Raw genomic sequence first — 13,965 nt, forward strand, 5'->3', positions numbered from 1 at the left:
TCGACAAATTCTACTTAAATGGCTTGTGGGTTGTAATTCTTACTCAATCTTTCAATATTATGGAACAGCTCCATGATTATGTATTAAATCAAGCTAAACATCCAGACAGATAAATAGTGATATATAAGCCTACATTACAAAAATTCAGACGAGAACAGAGACTTGGGTGGCATGAGGTGATTGAAATCTCACAAATTGAAGATCTGAACTGGCCAACTTCGCTTAAGACCATCCGAGCTAATAGCTTGAGGTTCCAATGACACATCGATACTGCGATGCGCTGACGACCGAGCGATGCTGATGCGAGACCTGATGGCAACGGCAGGGCACTCTTCTGTGCCAACTGCCCCAGTCATGCAGACAGTAACATCAGAAGATGATAGAACAATTGGTTCCCTGAACATGAGAATGGTCTGAGACCAATGAGTTTTTGGAGAGTAAGGTGACGTCGAGAGGTTGGTGGGCATCTCCTTGCAGAATCTGCTAGTAAAACCCGTCTCAAACCAGAGCACCATCCCGTAGCAAGAGCGTGTTCTGGCAGTGGTAATGCCATCTATGGGTTCTGTTCTCAATTTCAATTCAAAACTTGATGTGAAATCCATATCATCCAGCTTCATTGTCACTAGATCAAAGGACTGGCATATATATTTTAGAATATAAAAGAAATATATTAGCAAAGGTTAAGAATAAAAACAGAAGCCAGCTTTAGAACAAAAACACTTAAAGGTTAAGGCTTTCTAGACTCTGAACAATTTTGTTCTCTTCAGCAAGTGGTGTTACCATTTTGAAAGAAATAAGAAAAGGATGTATTATAAGGGTATTTTAAACAGCAGCTTGGCTTGAATAAGAGTTTCGAATGCACTTCAAGGTTTACTTATGTGATTGTTACCTTCAAATTCAAAATTGGATGTGTTGCAGAATCAAACAAGGGGTTTGCCAATTAATAGAAGCTAAGCATGAACTTACATGGATAGCTGCAGTTTCTGTCACAATTTCCCGGCTATCTATGGTATCAACGATGGGAGCAGAAGAAGAATCCTCCATAACTTCTTTGCCGATGCAAGACATGTCAAAACCATACACATTCTCCCAGAAAGGTATGCTTGTCCCACCTCTTCCAAATCCAGCTCCAAACTATAAATAAAAGTAGCAGTTCAGATAGAGTATAGTAGATTGACCAAGTACAAAGGTACAAGTGAGGTAAGTATTTTAGCAGCCTTACTATGGTTGCGGTATCAGGAAGGATAGCACCACCAGGCTTTAACCATCTGTCACGAGCATAGAGGACCGAACTGAGCATTGACTCATACAACAGGCAATAACCCATCCACTCGCTCACTATCACATCGACACTACTTGGCAAAACATGTATGAATTTGTCAAGCTCTTCAACCATACATTGAACAACATTTATTACTCCAGGACACTTCTCTCCGCCTTTGGTGGTGTTGTCTGACAATAGGCCATTGTCTCTGGCTATCTAGTATTCAAAAAATAGCAACAATCCAGTGAGAATCAGTTTATGAAAGCAAATTCAAGTTAGGAATGGCAATTACTTGAGTAGCAACAGCAGCCATTTTCTTGCTAGCTTCAACAGCAATGACCTTTGACGCACCACCCTGAGCTGCAAAAAGACTATAGAAAACATAGATAAAGCAAACAGACAAACATTGATTCTGCAAAGAAACTGCTATACCTGTGGAATTAATTATATTATCAAGATACACTAAGATAGTTGTTATGAATTTAAAATAGACAAATGCAATCTAAAGTTAGTTTGATTAACCATCTAATTAATAAAATCCAATTCAGATCAAAGCTTCTATCTTTAGCTTCTAACTTTAGGAATATAGTTATCATCTAAAATTGGTGTGCAAAGTTATTAGTATATTTTTGAAAAAACTTATATAGAGTCAACATAAACCTAACTATTATTGAATTCCTGGTAGCTATTACACTCCTTTGCAATTTCATCAAACAAAAATTTAGTTGAGATAGCTCATTAGCTCCCCAGTTTTGACAACTAAATCCTACAAAGTCCATGTCAGCTTGCTCACAACTTCTGCTTGACTTTTGGAGAAAATCTCTTAAAACATGCAGTTCAGTTCTTGTTCAGAGTCACTAAGCAGAGTCTGCCTAATAGATACCTCAAAAAGCATTAAAAGAATTATAAACTCAGCTCAACATTTTCTTGAAAAGGAAGAAAAGTAAAACTAAAAAGGGTAATTTGTTTAGGAAGAACAAATAAGAATCAGTCTGATAAGCTATAAATACAAACAATGGAATGGGCACAAATAGCACCACATTTTCTTAAGTATAACCAACCAAAACCATAAGGAAGGAGGTAACAAACCAGCGTTACCTTAATATCCCTGTCCCACAACCCACATCCAAAACTGTAGCTTGGTTAATAAGAGAGGGATTATTTAACAGCGCTCCTTGGTAAGCATCCATTCTTGCCTGAATTTGGTTCAACATTAGTTTTGTGTAACATGTATATATACACACGCACAAATATATGTGCAAAGGAAAATGAAAATTTTCTAGTAAACAATCACTTTACGCAGCAAATCCGGAAAGAGGTATTTATATTTTCTGACAACCTAATAAGAAAATAATTCTTTTAGAAAAAAACGAACCTTATCACTAAGCATCTCCCTGTGTATGCCAAAAGAGCCATAAGCACCAAAATATTTCTCATTTACATTTCTGATCTCCTTCGCAGTGACATTAGCAAAAGACTCCCTTAATTGCCCATCTTTATGTTTCTCATCACATGGTTTAAGAATAATGTCATCGGTTGGCTTTCCTTGAAAATTATTACCCAATATATGTATACATTCTGTTTTATCTTCAGTTTCTGTGAAGGTGTTGGAGACTGAAGCATCACCATTCAGAATGCTGTGACCACCATTACAGAGTCTAGGTAATTTTTCATGGTCAACTAGCTCTCTCATTATTTCCTCTTTATTTATTGTCATAGGATCATCTTCCTCATCTTCATCACCACCAAAACTATGCAAAAGTGGATCGTCTTCCATAAATGGTTTTAAATAATGATCATCTTCCCATAAGAATTTCCCATCCTTATCAAAACTGAGAGCTGGATGCAAATGGTTCTGAAGATCTCTACTGCATTGAAACTCTAGACCACAGCACCAGCATTTATTTTCAGAGACCTGCAATTAAATAAAAACAGAGATAGTAACTGTGAGGATTTGTGTTTGTATTATCTGCATAATTCCTCGAAAGTATGCTTCCAAAATTTCCAAAGCATAAGACAGGAACATTATTTTCTTTTTTTACATTCAAATCAACAAACTAAAATTTTCTTGACTAATTTTGCATTAGATAATGACAGTATATTTAACCAGTTATATTTATTACATTATTTTGAGGGTGTATTAAAATGAAAATACGAAAGTAGACTATACACCTTGCATAATCCAAAACCTTTGACGGATTATCTACATACTTCCTTTAGTTTCAACAACCAAAAAAAACAATACTCTTGGAAAACAGCACATAATTTTGTTGCAAGGACAAACAAAAGTTGATAATGGCTGCCTACCTGAGACCTCACATAGTTGATGAGCTTGAAGGAATCATAAAAATCTAAGCTCCACTCACGAACAATGCTGTGGAAATCAAAGAAGTGCTTACAGCGGCAATGGTCAAAGAGGACCTCCACAGAACCAAATCTCGAACTACAGAACAAGCAAAGGAAATCTGCAGATGAGTCCTCCTTGTCAGATTGCCAGTCATCCCATCGCTCAATTTGCTCCTCTTCCTCGTCTTCTTCCTCTTCTATAACATCTTCAAATTCTTCAGATCGCCTGAACTCAATGAGATCTTTTGCCATGGGGTTTTGCTCCGAAAGCCGCCTCTGAAACCTTAATATGTTGTGTCAGGATTCCAACAAATAAAACCAACCATTTATTGACGCCATTATCATAGAATTTATAGCAGTTTTGTCCAACAATGACAGATTGGTGACAGCGTGTTACCAAATCCTAGCGAGAAAATCTTAGGCCAGAATCTCACTCAAGCTTAAACTGTATCAATTTGGGGGAAATGAAGCAATTTGACCTACCGACGCAGGCGGTTGCAAAGCCGGTTGTGCCTTTTGGCTGCAGCGCAGGAACTATCGCCGGAAGCAGTCTGGCTTGAGGGTAAGGATGAAGTGGAAGCCGAGTACGAGGAGAGACACCTAGAAGAAGACTCAGCGGAGTAAATAGAGGATGGAGGAAACGACAGAAGGTGGGCTGCAGTCGAGGAAGAAGAGGCAATGTAGGGGATGCTGCTCGGCGGAGAAAAGGCGGCCGAGCGAGAGAGAATATATCGTGCGTGCGGATCGTAGTTGGAGAAGAGTGCGGATTCAACAAATAGGGTTACAGCAACCTGTTGATGACGGATCCGGATTTAACCAGGGATGGGCGGATGGGCTTGATCCGGAGTCCAATCTTGAACCCGAGTTCAAAATCCGTATTCATAATTAAAAAAAAAAATTAAACGGATCCCGATTTTTATACGAAATACGCAGATCTGAATAAATAAATGTGAAAAAAATAGAAATCTAAAATAAAAAATCTGATAAATCAGGAAAACTTCCAAACCCGATACTTTTGGATAAAAAAACCCGAATCCAATAATAAATAAATAAATATATTTTACTCTAACAGTTTAAGGAAAATCAGACATCCAACGTAATTCAATATCACTCATCCGTGATTAAATAAAGACAAATAAACGATAACGTATTTTTTTAATTAGATCTCCAATAAAGTATTTTACATCTAATAAAAATTAACCTTAAAATCTATTGAAACAAACACTCGTAGAAATACCCGTGTAGACCGTTGTTTTTTCAATTATGAATACGGATTTCGAATTCGGTTGTAGCAAATCAAAACATCATAGCCAAGAGAGGCATCATAGTCAATGAACGGCCCTCAGCCCCCAAATTAATTCATGATACGATACATCAAAAATATGTCAGCTGTAGCTAAACACAGACGCCTAGGATCGACAAGAGAGACAACTACGAATGGTCTCACCATGACTTTGGTTGGCCATACTCGGAGCTCCTTGGTAGGCATTCGAACTAATGACCACAACGCAAAGAGTGTCATGAACAACATAGAACTCAGCGGGGAAGAGACTAAGAACTAACATCCCACGCTACTTTGAGGCATCTTCAGCATCTTGCACGGCAGAGGTGTCACTATGATCGGTCGCATTCTCAGTGTGATTATCCAATGCAAACCTTTTATTTTGAGGGTCAGCGATACTTGGGTTTATGGTAGCTCGCTTAACGCCTCTACCCACAACGCCTAGGTCCGTTATAGCACCATTTGTTGCAGCGGTAGAAAGTGTCGGAGAGTCAAAACCACCACTATTTACAGCTCCCATCTGCAAGGAAGTCAGTGGAGTTGTGGATGCACTTGGGGCATTCTTCTCTCCAGACATCAGCTTGGAAGCTATCAACTTCACACTATCCGAAAACACAGATCTCGGAGTTGCCAGCAACTGCTGTAGGTCTTCAAGCTACACTCGAAAAAAAGAGTGTCACTGTTAATAACTTATTGAAAGGTGTAAACATTGAGAATATCACAACATTGACAATTTAGATCACAACGCAGATCTTTAAGGAGACAGCATGTGGATTTAAGGGAAGGAAAAACTAGTTAAAAATCATACCTTCTTTTCAAGTTCAGACAAGATTTCAGTAAAAAATTCTATGTCTTTTGTCAAATTAGATGTGGATTTAATCTCTTTAGCAGGTGCAGAGTCATTTTTCTCTGAGTCAAGCATAGAACTTTCAGAAGCTCCTGTGACAGCAGTTACGTTTTCATCTTCCTTGAGTCTTACTAATCGAGACTTGCAAAGTGTTATTGCCTTTTCACAATAAGGTATGGCTTCGCTGATCCTTGACCCCAATTCCAACACTAAACTAATCCTGAAGTTTCTGAAATCAAGTAAAGGAAGCAACAGAAGAAGTTACGTAAGAGGCCTTAAATTCTCACTTCCAAGCAAGAATTTCAATTTCATCGGAATAACCACCAAGAAAGGATACAATTCCACAATCCGGCGGTGGCCAGGCTCAACTAGGTTCTCCAAAATGGCCAGGGCTTTTAAATAGTCATCTAGTGAAGTGTCAATATCCTCTGCAAATTATCGAAGTTGTTGATTTCTGAGTATCATTTCTGATATATGTAATTAGTATCGATAAAGGAACGCACCTCTTTCCATTGAGACTTCAGCTAAAGCAGCCAAGATGTTCACTTTCTCCATGGTGTCACCAGGTTGCTTCTCAACAATTGCCCTTGCAACATCCAGCATTTTCCAGGCAAGATCCAGGTCTGATTCATCTTCATCTGCTTCAGCTGTATCCTCTTCATCATCTTCACTTTCGTCAGCATCATTACTAGAATCCTTGTTCGAACCTTCACCTAGACCACATTATGGAAATGTTAAACGAACACAGCATTGAAAACGTTGTCTTGCATTTATTGATATGAGGCAATGTCAAGAAAAAAGAAAGGAAAAGGTGAAACTTCTTTGATAACAATGCTAATGAAGCAACATATCTGAATCAGACAAATGAGTAGAGAAAGATCCCTTAGCGAACACATTACAAATCAGCTAATGCTTATGACCTATGAGTGCAATAGAACAAGAGGTAAATCAGTCTTGACAATATTGGACAATTTTTACCAAATCTTAGCCACAGAGAAATTTCAAAATTGTTTACAGATCACAACAGAAATTAACAAAAACAGTAAATTAAAGATGATGAAGAAAGTGGTAAGTATGACGAATGCAAGAAATGCATTAATGATTATCTTTTCATAAGAAAATTAAAAATGTGTCACATATATTTCAAGACTCAGCATTAACATTGATTGTCTGTACTAGTGACTGCACGTTTTGCCACTTATAACTTTTCAAAACTCAGATCTTGTTTACATTTACTTTGTTTAACTGCAAGGTAGAATGCAAAAATGAAATTAAATAGTAAACATTGATTTAATTTTCAGAATTATTAAGATTAAATTTTCTATGAGCATAATTAGAGTTAAATAGTACTTTTTCTTAAAGAAAATGCATATGCATGCACATTATATCAACATAATCTATCTAGAAATGCACTGATCCAACATGGATGCCACTTGCATACACTTTTAAAATCTTGGATTCATATTTAATTAGTATAAATCCTTTTTATCTATTTATATTACCAAAGGACTAGCTTTATGAAAATGCATCTACTGCCAAAGACATGGCATATGCTTAGTCATTACATATTCTAAGTTCATTGCTCACCATTGTTTATTGAATATGCAATTATACATTACAAAACAACTAGACAAATGCTAGGTTCACGATCTATAACATTTTATCATTTTCTACTGTATTGTGATGTATCATATCCAATTAGTTCAATGTAAAATTTCTAATTTACTGAATCATTTTATATCATCAGGTATCTAAGCTAAAAGAAAAGTTATCAATACTTTGAATGCAAATTAAACATCATGCAGCAGCATTAACTTGTAAGTTCATATGAAACATGAAAAAATACCTTCAGGCTCCTCATCCTTCAATGATGAAGAATCTTTACCAACATCAGCAATATCCTTTGAACTTCCTCCATTCTCTTTTGCACAACTAGAAGTTGTGGACTTCTCATCATTTGCTGGTGAAGTTTTAGGGAAGTTGCCCAATGGATCGGCTTCTTCCTGAGCCTTGTATAGTAGTGCACATCCATACTTATAATATGCACTCGCACATTCTTGTGCAAGCTCACCAAAGTGTGAGACCCTGAAAAAATACATATAAATAACTATGCCACTATTGACCAGTCAAAATACTCTTTAGATGAATATAATAATAAAAAAAATCAATGATATTGCTAAAACCATGTTAAGGTTCATGTCAATGCAAATGATGAGTTTGAATAATACAACCTTATCCACACTGTTCAGATAGCACTTCAAAATTTTCCAGCGCAAGCTTCGGACAAACACCATCAATTAACTAAAGACATCTACTGTAGAAATTGTATCAAAGTGATTAATTTATCAGAGTCTACACTAATTGCTGTTCATCGGAATTAAAGAAAAGAAACTGTCCTGCTCTTTCAGTAAGTCATCAGCTAACGAAATGAGAGATTTGCAATTGGTGAGACGGAATCTGTAAGGCATGTCACCAGACGAATTGGTAGTGAAAACGTAAATTCAGTATATCCTACGGCAAGAGAATGAAGATGGACGAACAGAGATGTGGCTTTACCGGACACCAACCAAACCCACAAAACGAAACCCTAACCTGATTTCTAGCGCACGACTGAGGGAGTCCACGGCCTCCACGAACTCCCCGTCCTCTATTGCTTTCGACCCTTTCGCAAACAGCTCATCCGCCCGGGCTAGGGTTTTGTCGGCACTCTCTTGGTCCCCAGCGCTCGAAGACCCGCCGGCGCTAGTGTGCACCTCGTCGGCGCCTTCCTCCAAGGCCATGGTTTGGCCGCCCTGGTCGGGGACGGTATCGTTCGCTAGGGGTTCTTCTTCGGTGCGGTCCTGGTCGGCGGAAGTCATGTCGCAACCTCGTGGACTAGTAGGAGCGCTGGGTGAGTGGGACGAAAAAAAGCAGGCGCGTTCCATTCGGCGTGGTTCATAAATGATTTCCACCAGCGATTCAACTAGGCCCGCCAAAGGCCCAATAACAAGTCCACTTCCTGAAAAAAAACCCTAAACGGATAATTCTTCTATTTTGATTGCTACAAAAAGTTTTTTTTTTTGCAGGTTTATTAAAAACTAAATAATAATCTTATTTTTTGAAATAAAAATATAAATTCAAGAATAATGGCGATTAAGATCCATGGTCATAATGAAGTTGGGTCATGGTTGACATGCACATTTAATCGTGATATGGACACAACCTGATTAAGTAATCATTTTGAAAAAGAAAATTCGATCAAAACCCTATTTTAGCTATTTAAATTACGTCAGGCTACTTACTACCCATTATGATTGACCTATATAATTAAGATCAGTTCGAACTACATACTATTTATGACGTATTTACAAGCGAGAAATTAGAATGTGGAATGCACTGTTAACGAAAGATTAATTGCCTGCCCAGGGTTTTAGATAAGTACTGGAGGGCAATTAGCAAAATGTTCGTGTCACAGTTGTTTTTTCTCTTTTCTTTTAATTATTATTATTTTAATTATTTAATGAGAAAATGATCATTAATGTGACTAATTTTAATATGATATTTCTTCTTCATCTCTCTCTCTTCCTGTGTTGGGATCTGAAGTTTACTCACGCAACCTCTCCTTCTCTTTTCCCCTTACCCCGAGTGCCGCAAATCCTTCCGATCCCCGCGGATTCAACGCTGAGGAAGAGGAGGAGGCGAAGAAATCGGTATACTTGTTTTTTTTTTTCTTTAATTCCATTCAGTTTTGTGTTTAGTTTTTAGAGTTTCCTTCTTGTTTTTAGAATTAGTGTTCTTGAGCAGAAGTTTCTTCTCCCACGAAAAATGATCTCACTTTGCTTCTTTCTTGACATCTCACAATTTTTTAACGAGAGAAGAAGAAGACAAAAAAAAGATGAAATCTTTTTGGACTCGAGATCCAAAAGATCTGATTTTTTGAGAGGAGAGTGAATTATTTTTATGATTTATCCATCTTTTGGATCGAAGCAGTGATCTTTGCGAAGGAAAAAATCAAGCGAAATTAGTTCTAACCCTAATTCATGCAATAATATTGAATGATTATTGATGGTCCGCGGTGGGTTTAAATTACCATTTTTAGGAAATTGTCAAGAGATGACGTCGTCGAGCTCGCCGTGCGCGGCGTGCAAGCTGCTGCGGCGCAAGTGCGCGCCGGAGTGCGTGTTCGCGCCGCACTTCCCCCCGGACCAGCCGGCGAAGTTTGCTAACGTGCACCGCGTGTTCGGCGCCAGCAACGTGGCGAAGCTGCTGAAGCAGCTCCGGCCGGAGCAGCGGGAGGACGCCGTCGTGTCCCTCGCCTACGAGGCGGAGGCGCGCCTCCGCGACCCCGTCAACGGCTGCGTCGGCTACATCCACCTCCTCCAGCGCCGCCTCAGAGAGCTCCAGCACGACCTCTCGCTCGCCGAGAAGGAACTCTCCAACTACCTCCTCGTCCCCGCCGCCGGCCCCCACTTGGTCGGCCTCCCCCATTACGCCTTCAATCCCAGCTTCGCCGGAGGCATCAACGGGGTCGCCGCCCCGATGGCGATGAATAGTACAGACCCGGTGCTGCCAGTGGGGATGCTGTACGATCGGACGGGCAGCTTCGGAGCGACAGCAGCATTCCGGCTGCCGGCGGTGCAGTTGTTGAACGGCGCCGGTGGATTTGGAGCATTGTTAGAGCAGCAACAGCAGCGGCAGTACCATAATCCTGAGCAAACACACGGCGAAGAGTAAGATTGATGGTTTAGGTCATTTTTTATCATTAATTAATCAAAATCAACAACATCAAGAAAGAACAAGATATCGAAGATAAAATTTACCTCCTCCGTATTAGTCCTGGAACAGATTGATTGGGGTGCTGAGAGCGAACGTATTCATCTTTTGCCATCAAAATATTGAAGATAAAAAAATTAAGGGTATATGGATACACATACGGTATATATGTAATGCTATTATGTATTCTTTCTCTCTCTCTTTCCCTGTAAATTAATCAGATAAATATATATATTGACCTAAGCATTTGCACTGTGAGTAAGATATAAGGTGTTATATCATAATACATATCAATAAATTTGTTACATACAATACAATAGCAAGTAACAAAATTTTCTTGCTATAATGCTGTTTCTGGTTCAGTGTTGACTTCAGTGTTTCATGGAGACAAAAAAATCTAGTTGAATGAATGGGTTTCTTTCCAAGGACATTTAATTTCGGCAATTGGAATGGAGAGGGTGGTGGCAGGGCAGGAGGCGCAGTGATAAGCAGCAGCGAGTGCAGCATAAACTAGATCGGAGTGAAAGATCATGTCTCCCTTTGGTCATCATGAGGAAGAATATATAGGTCATATATTATCGCTGCAGACACGCCTACGTGTCCTTTGCATTGCACACCTCCATCCCAAGCTCATCATTCTTATTGTTCTCTTCTTCTTGTTCTGTGGCCGTGCTATCTACCCATTTCTCGATCTATCCCTCATAATCCATACAGTAGATACTGATACGTATGCTATATATATAATATTAATACGGGGTGTTTAGGGCAGCAGCACTGAGACTGATGTCACTGAGCATGCCATTGCATGACTGCAAAGGCTTTGGACAATCACTCAAAGATTGTGTGAGTATAAAAGGGATTCATCTTCTTTGCACTAGATAAATTTGGAGGAGACAAACTAATCGGTTGCTGATCGAGACTGTGCACAATTATTTGAGAGTGACAGGATCTTCGTTTGAGCCCACATAATTAATCTTTTTTATGTTTGAAAATGATATGCAGAGTATATATATGTATAATTTTCATACGCTATACAATTTAGCTTGCGCGACGGGGATGATAGCCTACGTGGTCTTTTGATGCAACCTAAATTTAATTTTTTTTTAATACTTCTCTCATTTGTATGTAATTTTTTTTTCTCCTTCCTACAATATTGGTGTAAATCAAGGATTTGAATTATACTGAATCATATTGATTAATGTACGAATACGTGTCGAATGCTAGGCTGGTTGGGATAAAATTTATCCAAGTGAAATAATCAATATTTTCCTACATAAACTTTGTGCTACTTATTTAAGGGTGTAATGGATGCACTAAATTAAAAATTAATATAGTCGAGTGAAACGTTGGCGTTTCACAGTTAGCGGAAAATGATCATTAACACTGCCTATTGGTCTGAGTTCCTACATATAGAGGCTTCAACCACAGGCAAAAGGTTACATGCTCAAAAAGTTGAAGCTCTCCACCTACGTTCTCTTTTTCTTCTGTTGTACATCTCTTGCCCGGCAGAGTGCCCGTGATAGCAATCGGAAACCTCTTAGTTTGCCGTGACCATCAGTGCTTAGTGGGAATCACGGTTCACTATCGTATCCTAGGAAACAGACAACCCGAGGAAACCTCGAAGTACAGCCGGAGGTGGGGTGAATCTATTTTAAGGAAACTGCCACCCTTGCAGGCCTTGGTCCATCCGCCCGCTAAAATTTTACGTTCGTTCGGTCGCTAACTCGGTTGGCCTCTGCGTTTGCTCGACCCTCTGCTCGACCGACCTCTTTTCGCTCGGTTGCACGCCCGTCTGGCTGCAGCTCGCTTAGCCTCTACGTTCGTTCGGCCGCACGCCCGTCCGACCGTAGCTCGCTTGACCTCTTCTTCACTCTGTTGCACGCCCATTTGGCTCGCTTGGTCAGTTCGCTCGCCCACTTGCTCAGTTCACTCGGCCGCTCGCCCAGTTCTCTCGGCCGCTCGTTCGTTTGTTCGCTCGGTCGATCGGTCACTTGGTCTGCGACTCACCCGTCCGACCACTCACTCACTTGGCCTCTTCACTCGCCCGGTTAGTTAGTTGCCCGGTCGCTCGCTCGGTTTGCAATGTTGTCCGCTCGCTCGCCCGGTCGGTCACTCGTATGTATTCAACACTTGACAGAAACTAGCCCCTGTTAGCAGCCTGAGATTATCGACTTAGGTCATCTCGACAAATAAGTTTTGTGTATAGATTTGGTGTATTTAAATTAAGCTAATTCTCCAAATATCTGGTAATAGATTGTTTTGTCCAATAATCTTGAAACAAATTAGATTCTGTTGAGATGATCACAGAACAAAGTGTTGAGGTGCAATAGATTCAACACACGAAGGCCCCCTCCGTCCCGATTGGAACCGTGCCAATCAATCATGGGGAAAACCTAGAGAAGTTTAGTGGACCGAACTTTAAGAGGTGGCAGTAGAAGATGCTCTTCTACTAGACCACGCCCAATCTGGCTCGGTTCTTGATCGAGGACCCTCCCAAGCATGCTGAGGATGCTGATGCACAGACTATCAGTGCAATCGAAGCATGGACTCATTCTGAGTTCTTTTGCTGAAACTACATCCTCAACTTCCTTGCCGACTCATTGTACGCTGTGTATAGCATGAAGAGAACGACTAAGGAGCTGTGGGAGACCCTGGACAAGAAGTATAAGACGGATGATGCGGGGGCTAAGAAGTTCACCGTGGGTCGATTCCTGGACTACAAGATAGTTGACTCTAAGATGGTGATAAGCCAAGTCCAGGAGCTTCAGGTGATCTTGCACGAAATCTACTTAGAAGGGATGATTTTGAGTGAAATTTTCCAGGTGACTACTATCATTGAGAAGCTGCCCCCCAGCTGGAAGGACTTCAAGCACTACATGAAGCATAAGCAGAAGGAGATAAAATGTAGAGGAACTTATTGTTAGACTTCGCATCGAAGAAGGCAACAAGAGTTCAGAGAGAAAGCTGTTCTCTTAGGCTACTGTGAAAGCCAACGTGAACGAGCATGGTCAAAACTTGAAATAGAAGAACCCTAAGTCTTCCAAGATGGGACCCAGAGGAGGCATCAGCAAGAAGAAATTCTCTGGGAAGTGCTTCAACTATGATTGAGTCTGTCACAAATCTTTGGAATGCAAAAAGCCGAAGAAGAAGCAGGAGGCCAACCTGAATGAGGGGCCAGAAATGGATGACCTCTATGCAGTTGTCTCAGAACTGAACCTGATCGGTTCAAACCCACAGCAATGATGGATCGATACTGAAGCTACCATACATGTGTGCTGCAACAAGGAGCCGCTCCACAACTTCGAAGAAGTTAATTGAGACAAACTATTCATGGGGAACTCAGCAACCTCAGACATCATGGGCCAAGGAAAAGTAATATTGAAGATGATCTCGAGTAAGGACCTTATTCTAAATAATGTGTTATATGCTCCGAAGATTTGAAAGAATCTAGTGTCTAGATCATTGTTAAGCAAG

At 40.1% G+C, this 13,965-nt stretch overlaps 3 protein-coding genes across 4 annotated transcripts; 1 reads left to right on the forward strand and 2 right to left on the reverse strand.

Moving 5' to 3' along the window:
• Positions 1-57: 57 nt before the first annotated feature.
• LOC121970507 (probable protein arginine N-methyltransferase 3) lies at positions 58-4,368 on the reverse strand. 2 transcript variants are annotated; one of them, XM_042521270.1, is made up of 8 exons: positions 4,094-4,368; positions 3,572-3,886; positions 2,640-3,179; positions 2,363-2,460; positions 1,557-1,635; positions 1,223-1,480; positions 967-1,134; positions 58-635 (listed from the first exon to the last, which is right to left on the reverse strand). In XM_042521270.1, exons 2-8 carry the CDS (start codon positions 3,860-3,862, stop codon positions 189-191), a joined length of 1,881 nt encoding a protein of 626 aa, XP_042377204.1. In that variant the 5' UTR covers positions 3,863-3,886; positions 4,094-4,368; the 3' UTR covers positions 58-188. The 2 variants fall into 2 exon arrangements, with proteins under 2 accessions (XP_042377204.1, XP_042377205.1); XM_042521271.1 differs by having other exon boundaries at positions 3,572-3,893.
• Positions 4,369-4,935: 567 nt separating this feature from the next.
• LOC121970508 (NASP-related protein sim3-like) lies at positions 4,936-8,651 on the reverse strand. The gene is made up of 6 exons (XM_042521272.1): positions 8,332-8,651; positions 7,586-7,824; positions 6,243-6,452; positions 6,077-6,167; positions 5,701-5,968; positions 4,936-5,547 (listed from the first exon to the last, which is right to left on the reverse strand). Exons 1-6 carry the CDS (start codon positions 8,595-8,597, stop codon positions 5,182-5,184), a joined length of 1,440 nt encoding a protein of 479 aa, XP_042377206.1. The 5' UTR covers positions 8,598-8,651; the 3' UTR covers positions 4,936-5,181.
• A 629-nt stretch (positions 8,652-9,280) lies between these two features.
• LOC121973537 (protein ASYMMETRIC LEAVES 2-like) lies at positions 9,281-10,754 on the forward strand. The gene is made up of 2 exons (XM_042524945.1): positions 9,281-9,428; positions 9,818-10,754. The coding sequence occupies exon 2, from the start codon at positions 9,832-9,834 to the stop codon at positions 10,450-10,452; it is 621 nt and encodes a 206-aa protein (XP_042380879.1). The 5' UTR covers positions 9,281-9,428; positions 9,818-9,831; the 3' UTR covers positions 10,453-10,754.
• Positions 10,755-13,965: the final 3,211 nt, after the last annotated feature.

This window comes from Zingiber officinale, chromosome 4A, assembly GCF_018446385.1.
Source record: "Zingiber officinale cultivar Zhangliang chromosome 4A, Zo_v1.1, whole genome shotgun sequence".
In the NCBI taxonomy this organism is placed as follows: domain Eukaryota; kingdom Viridiplantae; phylum Streptophyta; class Magnoliopsida; order Zingiberales; family Zingiberaceae; genus Zingiber; species Zingiber officinale.